The following is a 13,342-nucleotide window of genomic DNA, read 5'->3' as shown; positions in this document are numbered from 1 at the left end:
AATTGAGTCAAAAGGTATGTTCTCTATCTTTATCGACGATTGGTGTATCCCATTTGATTGAAGACTGTTGTTTTTCTGGATTGATATTTGACATGAATTGTCAGCCTCTTCGACTTTATCAAATTCAAGTTGAACCAGCGCTATTGTTGCGAATTAAAGAAGCGCAGAAACTTGATCAGAATGTGCAGAATTTGATTGAGAAAGTCCAATCAGGGCATGTATCTGAATACCAGGTTCGAGATGATCTTTTATATGTACACAATCGCCTTGTAGTGCCTGATATTTCTGATGTACGACAACAACTACTGAAAGAGGCGCATTGTAGCCGTTATAGCATTCATCCTGGTGGTAGGAAGATGTACAATGATTTGAAGACGCAATATTGGTGGAAACAAATGAAGTCAGATATCACTGATTATGTGTCTCGATGTCTTAATTGCCAACAGGTGAAAGCTGAGAGGAAGAAACCACCTGGTTTGTTACATAGCTTATCAGTTCCTGAATGGAAATGGGATCATATTTCCATGGACTTTGTGACGAAGTTACCTCGATCTTCTAGAGGTTGCGATGTTATCTGGGTGATTATTGACAGATTGACGAAATCAGCGTGTTTTATTCCTTATCGCATGACATATAGACATGACCAGATGGCAGAGATTTATGTCCGAGAAGTTGTTAGATTGCATGGAGTACCGAAGTCTATTGTATCAGATCGTGATCCTCGATTTACATCTCACTTCTGGCACAGTTTACAGAGTGCTTTGGGTACTCAGTTACACTTGAGCATAGCCTATCATCCACAAACAGACGGAAAGTCTGAGCGTACCATTCAGACATTGGAGGACATGTTGAGAGCTGTGGTGCTTGATTTTGGCACTAGTTGGCAAGATTCACGACCTCTTTGTGAATTTTCGTACAATAACAGCTATCAATCGAGTATTAAAATGGCTCCGTTTGAAGCTTTGTATGGAAAAAGGTGTCGATCTCCTCTTTACTGGGATGATATTTCTGAGGTACCTGATATTGGATCTGATATGATTCGAGATATGACTGAACAAGTGAAAGTTATTCAGAGAAGAATGAAGACAGCTCAGGACAGACAAGCGAAGTATGCCAATGTTCGACGTCGACCTTTGTCTTTTGAACAGGGGGATCGTGTATTTCTGAAGATTTCTCCATTCAGAGGCACTGTACGATTTGGCAAGCGAGGGAAGTTGTCTCCACGTTATATCGGTCCGTATGAAGTTCTTGAGAAAATAGGCAATCTTTCCTATCGATTAGCTTTGCCTCCATCCTTGTTTGGAATACATGATGTCTTTCATGTATCGATGCTTCGAAAATACCTTGCTGATGAATCTCATGTGCTTCAAGCTGAGGAGGCTGAACTCGACGAAACTTTGAGTTATTTTGAAAAGCCAATTCAGATTCTTGATCGTAAGGAGAAGCAACTTCGAACGAAGACTATTCCGCTTGTGAAAGTTCAGTGGAGTCGTTATGGTATTGAGGAACAACCTGGGAGACGGAATCGGACATGCGACAAATATTTCCAGAGATGTTTCAATGATGTGAGTTTTCTTCAGTCTTTCGGTTATTTATTTGATATTATGTGCTGATAATACTTGGGATTTCGAGGACGAAATCGTGTCTTAGTGGAAGAGAATTGTAACGCCCGGAATTATTTAATTTTAATCCGAGAATATTTAATTTGGGAATATTTAGAGTTTTGATTTAAATTCTAATATTCTTAAATTATTTAGGATTGAAATTGAATAAAATGAAAGACTGAGGACTGAATTGCAAATTTTAAAGACTTGAGGGGCCAAAGTGAAAATATGAGAAAAGTTGTTGGACACTTGTTATTCTTATGATCATTCACGTGTATGCTATCTTTTCCATCAGCAAATTCAGATACAAGAACCGAGAGGGAGAATCAAGAACCCTCAAGTCTATCTTCATCTTCAAATTGCCATATCTTTTGTTTCGGTTATCCGAATTCGATTCCGAAAAGTGTTCTGGACTCCTTGCAATGAGACCTTTGAATTGATGTAAGTTTTCTTTTGTTTCATAATGTTTTGAGAAGTCGAAAATGGCAGAGATCAGATGTGATTATGAATTGATGTTGTTGAACTTCTATGTTTTGATATATCGAAGACGGTTCGGAGAACGGATGTTGTATCAGTTTGTTATGAATTTCCAGCATTTATTTCGAAATATCTACCTTATGTTATGCTGGTTTTGAGTAATATACAGCTGATATATGATGTATATGGTGATAGACTTGACATAGCTGAGTTCGGATTGCCGAATTATGCCAATATGCCGTCAAACTTTTGATTTGAAGTTGTTTTGCTTGCTTATATTCAAGCTGCCATTGACATGAGTCCTAGCTGATATTTGTGGGCTTTCAACACTTCATTTCAGATTTGTTTGGTTGCCATTGAACTCGATATCTTCAATTTCAAAACCGGTAGAAGAAAGAAGAAGGTTTGTAGTATTTTTGTTTTGAAGTTGGACTGTAACTTGAGCAGAATCTTAATACAAGATGATGTTGTTCTTGGTTCAGATTTGGACAACTAGAAGTTATCTTGAAACCTCACATTTGAAAGGTAAAAGTGGACTACTACTTGAATGGGATTAAAACTCGAGATGGTTTGTATCGAGTTCCCTAAATCACATACTTATTTGATTACTTGCTCCTATGTGAATTATTACATGAGTCTATGATGTTAATGAATGTTATTATGATGATATATGTTGCATTCATCTTGTGAGACTTATTCTTGATTTTGAAATGAACGGAAACGTTCGATTAGACGATTTGAGGGATTATATATGTATGGCCTAGGTGGTTGAGTTAGCCTAGCGTCTGATTTATATATATAATGGCTTCAAAGTCTAGGAAAGTAAGATAAGTAACCCCACCTCGATCGGGAGAGTCGGTGGTTTTGTTACGATATCTTTTTCTCGGGATCCCAACCGACGAAATGAGAGATTATTTAAGAGAAGCCTATTTTAAAACATGCATTGTCTTTTATTATATATTGAGTTTGATATATATGACATGATTTGCATGTTAGTTGCTTTTACTGGGAAATATGTTTCTCACCGGAGTTATCCGGCTATTGTTTTGTTGTATGTGTCATGGCAATAGGCGGGAGTGGAACAGGGCAGAAGCGAGCTTGAGGAACAGAGAATGAGAGATTAGCGTGATGATCCGGTATAGATGTTGAGTTGCTGTCACTTGTTTGATAAGATCAAGAGTTATGTTGTTTAGATAGTAGACTTGAATCTTGTCTACTTTACTTTTTAAGTTGATCCTATGTTAGAGTTGAAATTGTACACTTGAATATGGAATTATACTTGATCTTGTAATCACATTGGAACTAGATGTATTACTTTGGTATTGAGAGGTTATTGTATATGTTGTTGCCTTGTTATTGATTCTTAGAATATGGTGATGTGTTTTTGGACTTGATTCAACATGTCTAGAACTTGATCTTTACTTTGTGCATGTTTTTGTATCAAAGAATCAAGTTGGGAAGCAAAATTTTCAGAACAAGAATGAGCTGCAATTCTTGGACAAGAATCTGCCCAGGGCAGCGCCCGAGCTGCAGAAAACAGCAGCCCGAGCGCACCCTTTTGGTGCTCACACCCGAGGTTGGGCGCTCGAGCGGCTGAAAAGAGCCGCCCAAGCGCACCCCCCCCTCTAATAAAAAAAAATCTTTGCAGCTTCAGATGCTTGTTAATTTCTTATCTTTAATTCATGATCTTGAATGAATTTTGTGATTTGAGAGATTAAGAACCGGGTCGTCACAACTATTTTGGTTCATATTAAGAAGATCTTGTCAAGTTTCCAAGTGGTCAAGTCTCATATCTACAGGGAAGCGAACGCGGCAGCGGATGAGCTCGCTAATATGGGATTGTAGGAATCAGCTACTATTTCTCAGGGACAGTTCAGTGGTTGATTACGAGGCATTTGTAAATTAGATAAGTCTAGTTATCCTTACATTAGAACTATATCGAAAATTTCTTGAGTTGTAATGATTTTTTGAGAGGTCTTGGTCTAGTCCCTCTATTTCCTTTTTTTTCAATAAACTGGTAAGGGTCTGCCAAACCCCCCGTCACAACAGGCGGTTTTTTTTAAAAAAAAATAGTTTAATTTTGTTTGTAATTTCTAAGATTTTATAGCATTTAGGGCATGCAAAAATTTAGGTTGGCATGGTAGGATTAAAAATAATATTAATGACTCGTGGAATATTTTTTAAACAAGGATGTCATTAATTAAGAGACAAGATTTCATCCATTCCGCTCACAGGAGTCCAGCAATATTAATAAAGATGGTCACAATCTATTATTGATCACCAAATTTTATCTTATCTATAAATTAAGCACTTGAAAATAAACATCAAAAAATCAAAATTTCACTAATTATATCACCCAATTATCATCATTATTCTTGCTTATGTTCTATCACTACAAGAAATGTTACATTTGGCGACGCGCAAATGTACGCAAAATACGTCGCTAATTGTTTGGCGACGTAGTAAAGCGTCGCGGGGAGGCGTCGCGGTTGCATCATTGGCAAATGTCAATTTGACCTTTTGGCGACGCGTTATGGACCACGTCACGAAAGTATGGCATTTGGCGACGTTTCAAAGGGACGTCGCCAAATGTATGTACATTTGGCGACGCCATGAACGCTTCGCAGAATGTATTTATGGAGTGCCGTGTGGGGGTGTTTTTTTATTATTTGACGACGCAAAATACATTTGGCGACGTTTTCTACGCATCGTGAAATGTATTTATGGAGTTCAATTTGGGGTTATTTTTTACTATTTGGCGACGCAATTCAATCGTCGCAAATAATATTAAACATTTGGCTACACTTTAAAGGCGTCGCAGAAAACTACATATATATATATTTTTTTCTTGCATAAATGTTTTTTAGCTTATTAAATATGAATATCAAATAAAAGATTCGAATATAATCAAATTCAATATATGCGCAATTTACTCTATTTAATCAAATGATTTTGTCAAAGATCCACAAATGTTGTAAAAAACATAACATAATTATTCAAACACTAATCAGTTAAAGTTGAAAAAAAAACTACATAGTTGTTTCAGGAGGTAAGAGAAATATTGGAGGAGATCAAGTCGAAGAAGATGCTGGAGGCTGGAAAGAGAAACCAGGAATGACCTGTTGAAGCTGTTGCAATATTGCATCAAATTTTTGTTCATGCTCACTGATAGTCTTTTGTTGCTCACTTATAGTATGTTGTTGCTCGTCGATCATCTGTTGCATACTCATAATTTTTCCACTGTCATCACAATGCTTTGAGTTGACGTTTGTTGCTCTAGCACCACCTACTACAGATAGTTTAGGTAATGGACCTAAACCCTTAACATAGCGAGACCGTGAGCCTAATACTTGAGTCATGATATTGAGATCTTTGGGTTGATGCACATTATCGACAGTAGAGGCAGACACTTCCCCTTCTAACTGAGTCGATCGAAGTTCTATCATGTCAGCCTTAAAAGAAAAGAAAAAATTAATACATAAAATAAAAAGATAATTATGGATAAACAAGAAAATAGAATAAACGGAATATAAGCAAAATAAAAAAAATGGAAAAAGAAACAAGAACTCAATAATAAAGGAGATAACTTCCAAAGTTATTTTGTATTGGGAAACATGAAAAGTCTATGGATTTAACTTTTCTGGTCATGTTTCCTCACGGGAAGCTTTAGGATGAAGGGGTTTATTTGGGCTATTATGGAACAAATGTTCTAAGTTCTGCTATAAAGTTTCGAGTAAATTAACTAAATTAAAGAGCAAATGGTTCAAGAAACCAAATGGGTGATGTATTTCTTTCATTTCAACTTTACACATGCACCATATTGGACACTGCATAGTAAAGTACACAATCACATCAATTTTCTGTCACATTATTTTGTCCCTCATTCAACAATAAAATGAAATCCTTAAAACCGTCTAATTTAGCATTACACATTTAGACAACAATTTCTAAGAGTTTGATTCAAACCATGAATAACCACGTCCAGTGTTCAGACCAAACCTTAATGTACTCACAAATCCTACATGCTCAAACATCCAATCCAAAGAAACTTACATGTTTTTGTGCAGCCCAATCGTTCTTCCATTGTCCTCCTTTGTGAAACATTTTCTCAAATGTGTCGACCGCACTTGGAAGCTCTCCCGTCTCAGGATTAGCCTTGAAAAATTAAAATATATATATATATATACATATATATATTATTATACAAATTGTATCAATAATTATTGTTTTAAAATAAAACTTACATCATCGTGGTAGTGTTGAACTAAAGTCTTAGATCCATGGGCACCTTCAAGTGGTCTACTGAATCGATTATTTGTATTTTTCTCAGATATTTCCTTTAAAAAAAAATAATGTTAGTGCAATTAATATTGATCATTTATCAACTAATCTAACTATTACTAACCATTTGTTCTTTTTTGCCAAAATAATCACAAAGAAAAACCCAATCCTCTAGCCTTACTCCCTTGTACGGCTTCCTCTTTGGTGCATCTTTATTTTGCAACCCATCGAGTTGCTTCCAGTGTCTCCTCATTTTACACCTTCGATCTCTAATAGTTCTCATTGCAAGTCGCTCTACCTCCGCCTTCACCACACTCGTCTTCGTATATATAAATTTAATCTACAAAAAAAACAAATCATTAACACGTACACATAATCAAAATAACATAATGGAATATTCCAAACTTACATCAAGACGATCAAAGATGAGTTGTTTGTCAACCAAAGCGACATCCTCCCAAGAAGTAACGAGTGGAGATATTGTATCTCGAACTGTTTGAGCTATAAAGTTATTGAACCATTTTCCAGCTTTTCCAACACTACCCCTTGTATATTCTTCAAACTTAACCTCCAATTTATCTACTTTTTGCTTTTTTAATGCCTTCTCGAGAACTATACTACAAGATTCTTGTCTCCAAGTTGTTTGTCTGCCTCTTCCATCCCCTTCTAATTCATCCTCGTGAACACCAGAACCACTAGCATTGAAACTAGACATCCTATAAAAACACAAATAAATGAATAAAGTATCATGGAATAAATGGAAGCACGTGCAATTCATGCTATAACATTGCATTTAAATCTTATGTAAAAGTTTAAAGCATGCAGTACATCACCTTTACATGAAATTAATGATTCTTTAAAAGTTTTTTTTAAAACAACAATTACACGTAATTATTATTATATATCTAGTCTAGCTACTTCTAAGTGAAGGAATATGTGAGAAAAAAAACGCACAAGGAAAATGTTGGTTTACGAGACCTTCATAATTGCTTTGAGAAGCCACAATTCAACAATGAATACGTTAAGCAAAGTTTAAGTCATGTATGTTAAACTAATTAAATAGTGGGGGGCACATCCCCCAATTATTATAAAATAGGGACTTGCACAGTTATAAATAAGGAAAAAAAAGGAATCATGCTACTTTAATAAGAAAATGAATAGACAAAAACACATTGGCTGCTCCAACATGTTAGTTTACAAATACCGTTAACTGTAAATTAACATGCTACTTCAATAAGAAAACCTTAGCAATCATGAACCCTGCATAAACAATCATTTGGTTAGTTAAAATCAATTCGAATCTCCAATAATATTACTTAATTAAGTTATGCATATCTTGATGAAGAGGCCAAAAGACATCACATGTATAACAAAAACTTTCTATATTCTGCCAAGCAAGTACGTACATATCCATTGGGAGAGTAAATAAACTTCTTTTACAAGAAAAAGTTTGCAAAAGAATGTACTAGTTTCGTTCTCATATTTTCATGAAATCTAATGATTTGTTTAAATAATTAAAGCAGTAGCTACGACCTGCGATAACAACAAATTATATTAGGAAATAGGAAACAAATTCTTACTTCTTCTGAAGTCGTGCCATTAGTTTCATTCTCAATACTTTCATCATCGTCAATTTCAGCATCACTATCTTCTTCTTCGTCATATTCATCTAATGTGTCATCTTCAAAATCGTCAACATCGACAACAAAATCATTTATATTATGCAACAACTGATCGACATTCGTAACCTCGGTTGGTTCGATATCATCTCGATGGAAGCTGACATTCTCTAACTCTGATAAATCTACCACCAATTGCAATGATTGTGAATTAGTTTCTTGCACTACGTGAGGATCTATACCAGTTGTGTCAACATCATTTTCACCTTCAATATTTGGATAGTCCCACAAATTACGTCGGGCATAAACCTGCACCAATTTCCACATCGGGCCATTCTTGATATCATTTAAGTAATACACCGATTTTGCCTGTGATGCAAGTATAAATGGATCATTCATGTACCATTCTGCCCCTGTATATATGCTTGTGAATATATTATCTTCTTGAATTCTTCTCTTCCTAGGATCCGTGTCAAACCATTTGCACTTAAATAACAACACTGTGCAATCTTTTAAATAACATAACTCTATAACTTCTTGAAGAACACCATAAAAATTTTGTCCTGCTACACCAGGTACAAGAATACCACTATTTTGTGTGGTTTGTCTCACATCTCGTTGTTCCACAAGAAACTTAACGCCATTGATAATAGCACCAGAGTATGAGTACACACTGAAATTGGATCTATTAGCTAATGCATACAATTCATCGGTGGCCTCATGTGATCCAGCTGATCGCATTTCATTAACCTAAAAAAATGTTTGGAGAAGTATAATATGATATTCAATTTGATTTGCAATGACTCAATTCAAATCCAGCCTAATATTATTTAGGATTTGACAAATTTTCATATTGGTTGAACATATCTTACTTACCTTATCCCTAAACCAAATAGGAAATTCGACTTCTTGTATTTGCTCCACATTCCGCACTCCCCTAGCTAGTAGATAACTCCGATGTTCCCTACATGGTGGTTAAAATAATATTATTGACTAATAATATACATTTAGGTATAGAAAATAGTTGAAATAGTTATAATTGACTTACTCAAGGTACTTTTCAACTTCTTGGCAATTATTTAGCACATACCACTCTGCTTTACTCCGTAAAGAAGGTTCAAGAACTTTGACCTCTTTCTTGCCCAAGGGTCGACCAACATGCTTGAATATAGAAATCACTCGAGACGAGCATATGTTAACTCTATCATCATTTCTTTCTGGGCGATTGTATCGGGTTTCGATATCTCTAAAATACATCGAGCAAAAATTCAATGCCTCATTAACGATGTAAGCTTCAGCAATTGACCCCTCTGGACGTGCTCGATTGCTAACATATTGCTTGTAGATACCCATAGCTCGCTCAATGCAATACATCCATCTAAAATACATAGGACCACCCATCATTGCCTCTTTTGGTAAATGAAGAATCAAGTGAACCATAATATCAAAAAACGCTGGAGGGAATATTCTTTCCAACTTGCACAAGATAAGCACTACATTTGTCTCCAACAATTTAAGATCACTGACATTCAAAGTCTTGGCACATATTTGTCGGAAAAAATTACACAACTCAGTGATAGTTTCACGGACTTCTTTTTTCAAGTATGGCCTGATTCCAGCTGGCAATAATCGTTGGAGCAAAACATGACAGTCGTGAGATTTGAGTCCCGATATTTTACCGATGGTCTCATTGACATTTTTTGATAAGTTGGCGGCAAAACCATCCGGAAACTTCACCGATTTGATAAATCGACAAAATAACTGTCTCTCTTAAGCACTTAACGTATATGTTGCTGGTGGCTTCTTCCATTTATTTCTATCTTTGTAAAGATGCAACTCTTTCCTGATCCCCATGTCTTGAAGATCTAGTCTCGCCTTTTCCGTGTCTTTTGATTTTCCTTCTATGTTCAACAAGGTACCGAGAACATTATCACAAACATTCTTCTCGATGTGCATTACATCCAAGTTATGCCGAAGTGGTAAGTGTTGCCAATATTCAAGCTGAAAAAATATACTCTTTTTTGACCAATTAAGCTCGATTAGTGAACGCTTACGCTTTATACCTCCATACTGCTTATGCTTTCCAGGAAGACTGACATGCACATGTTCTAACTGTGCTAGTATATCTTCAGCAGTTAATTCTTTAATAGGAGATCTTGATTCCACCTTACCATCAAATTGTTTGCTTCGTCTCATTGGATCATTTAAAGGAAGAAAACGTCTATGCCCAATATAAGCTATCTTATTCCTTATGCCTTTAGAAGGAGTTTCTTCGTTACAGGTTGGACATGCTTTATACCCTTTTGTACTCCATCCAGACATTAAAGCGTACGCAGGAAAATCATTGATTTTCCACAAAACTGCTGCACGCATTAGGAATATATCATTAGTCACTGCATCTCGAGTATTCATGCCTTCCCACAATTGTTTTAACTCTTCAATTAATGGCTGAAGAAAAACATCCATGTCTTTTCCAGGAGATGTTGGTCCAGGTATTAATAAAGACAACATCATATTTTCGAACTTCATACACTTCCAGGGTGGCATGTTATACGGAACAACCATGACAGGCCACATACTGTAAGTAGTGCTCATGCTACCAAATGGATTAAAACCGTCTGTTGCCAAACCAAGACGCACATTTCTAGGATCCCTGGCAAATGTTGGAAATTTCTCATCAAACATCTTCCAAGCAGAACCATCTGCTGGGTGCCTCAAAACACCGTTCTCTTTCAGCCGCTCAGCATCATGCCATCTCATATCTCTTGCAGTGTGCCTAGAACTATACAAACGCTTTAATCTAGGAGTTAGGGGAAAGTATCGCATCACCTTTTTTGGTATTTTTTTCCCTTTCGTATTTTTGTCAACCCATCTGCTTACGCCACAAATAGGACAATTCTCAAGCCCAACATTTTCTTTCCAGAAAAGAGCACAATCATTTTCGCAAACATGGATTGACTCGTATCCCAGTCCCAGTTCACCGAGCTTTCTCTTTGCCTCATAGTGTGAGTTAGGCAATATTGCTTGAGGAAATGCTTGCTTCAATAACTTAAGTAACATATCAAAAGACTTGTTACTCCACTTGCTTAATACTTTCACATGCATTAATTTTACCAAGAAATTAAGTGCTGAGAAATTAACACATCCCGGATATAGTTCTTTTTCAATTTCCTTCAACATCTCATCAAAATTTTCAGTTTGGAAATCTCCTTGTTGAACAGGCTCACTAGATTCTCCTATCTCCACTGGTCCAGTTAAATCATTAAAAACATCTCTCATTTCATCTTGAGCATCACTATCAGATAAAACTTCATTCTCCATTGGTGGATGTTCATATTGCTCACCATGGTAATCCCACACTTTGTATGATTGTTGTATCCCATGTCGTATTAGGTGTATCTCTACTAAGCGCAGTGGTTGATACCGATGATTCAAACAATTATTACATGGACATCTAATTTTTCCCTCTTCATTGGCGTACTCGAGAGCACGTGTCACAAACATCCTAACATCATTTTTATATTCGGGAGAGATTCGGTTCCTCACACTCATCCAACTTTTGTCAATCGTCATTTTGTAAAACTAGAGCCAAGAAAAATATACATTAAATTTACATGCCATGAAAGTTAATCAAATTTCATACATTATTGTATAGCTCAATATTATTAACTAAATAAAAAAATTATCAGCTTCTAAAAAACAATCCACAAACATTTTTAACACATCACGCACTTTACCAAATCAATAAAATGAATTTTTTTTTTTTAAATTTTAATTAAGGTATGCACAAATATTGTTATTAAAATTACTAACCTTTAACCGTGAAGTCTCTCAAAAACAACCGAGCTGCGGATATGAAAATTTCTCTAACAATTTGTTGAAGTCAACAACATTGGCTATGCTAATGCCCCACATGAAAGCTGCTGCCCAAAAATGAACTACAACACAACAACTAGAACATTACACATGGATCACAGTATTGGTCAATGCAAGCCCATTTAATTCTGCCGACAAAAGAATAACATAGTAAAAGACATCTTTCACTTGAAACCTTCGTCTTTAACCCTCTCAAAAAAAACCTCCATCTTTTATAATTCCATAAAATGAATAAGAATCATAAATATTAACTTAACATCATTGTTCAAAAATATAAATTTCGTTAATTAAACAAATTAATTAATTTCTTTACCTGTGGTTAATTAATTACTATTAATCCGTATCCAAGACACTAATATAGGACCATTGGCTAAACTTATGATCTGCTAAAACTTTGGTTTATTAAAAAAATCCTCTTCATAAGCAAAATATTGACGATGCACCAGATTGAGAGAACAAGTATATCATTCAAGTTGCAGCAAGTATATCAAAAAAAGAAATAGATCCTTCACTTTGCTACTTGTCCCAGTTTGAGAGTATATCAAAAAAAGTCATTATTCTTGTAGTATATTGATACTTGAGAATTAATAATTATATATGTAAAAAATAAAAAATATCAGCGATATCAATATTAGAATTGACTCGATTGAACATGCTGGAAGATTTATCCAATGTGCATCCAAAACTCTATCAAATGTGCATCCAAAAATCAGCGGTTGCATGTTCCCGCAAAAAAAAAAATTGTAGTAGGATTGAGCCAAATGAGATGAGATCACAACACATTGTCAAAAAAGAAAAAGGAAATGAAAAGCTAACGAGCGAGGCTAGTAAATTGTTCTTGAATTAAAATGAAATTGTCAAATCCTATAATCCAATTTATAGCATAACCATTGGCACCAGCCAGGCAGCCACCACACACGCTGCACGCATCCGATAAGAATAATTTATTCTGGATACTGTTAGGGGTGGTTTGGTACGGTGTACCGTAGTATTCAACGAATACCGCATACCGTACCGAAAATTTCAGTACCGAAATTTTTGATATCGATACCGATATCGTACCGAAAATTTCGGTATATCGAAATTTCGGTATGACATAAATTCATACCAATATTGTCAGGGGCGGAGCCAGAATCACGCAAGAGGGGGGACCAACGAAGAAGAAACTGAAAGCGTAAACAGGATAGATTTTTGATTTTTTTTTAAAAAAAATAGATATATTATTAGAAATGAAAAAAAAAAAAAAACAAGAGAGGGGGACTAAACACAAACCTCTCTCAAGATCTAAACAATTAAATAAGTTTCGAGTGAGTTCTAATATAAGGAAGTTGTCGAACATGATCAAAATGCTCAAGTTGGATTTTTAATTGCAGCATCTCATGTTCTGCAAAGTTTTTTGGATAAAAATTAGTAGATAAAATGAGATTCATTGCATTCAATTTTCTGATAGTTTATTTAACATTATCTACTCTATCTTTATCAGTT

The 13,342-nt window shown here is 35.5% G+C and overlaps 1 protein-coding gene across 1 annotated transcript; it reads right to left on the bottom strand.

Moving 5' to 3' along the window:
• Positions 1-9,425: 9,425 nt before the first annotated feature.
• LOC140891982 (uncharacterized) lies at positions 9,426-12,391 on the bottom strand. Its single transcript, XM_073300701.1, has 2 exons — positions 11,795-12,391; positions 9,426-11,563 (listed from the first exon to the last, which is right to left on the bottom strand). Exon 2 carries the CDS (start codon positions 11,552-11,554, stop codon positions 9,752-9,754), a length of 1,803 nt encoding a protein of 600 aa, XP_073156802.1. The 5' UTR covers positions 11,555-11,563; positions 11,795-12,391; the 3' UTR covers positions 9,426-9,751.
• Positions 12,392-13,342: the final 951 nt, after the last annotated feature.

Source organism: Henckelia pumila, chromosome 3 (genome assembly GCF_033568475.1).
Source record: "Henckelia pumila isolate YLH828 chromosome 3, ASM3356847v2, whole genome shotgun sequence".
Taxonomy (NCBI): domain Eukaryota; kingdom Viridiplantae; phylum Streptophyta; class Magnoliopsida; order Lamiales; family Gesneriaceae; genus Henckelia; species Henckelia pumila.
This window is presented reverse-complemented; position numbering and strand designations above follow the sequence as displayed.

Bases quoted from the DNA above. Each gene is read 5' to 3' on its own strand.
- LOC140891982 (XM_073300701.1), bottom strand. From the start codon at position 11,554: ATGACGATTGACAAAAGTTGGATGAGTGTGAGGAACCGAATCTCTCCC.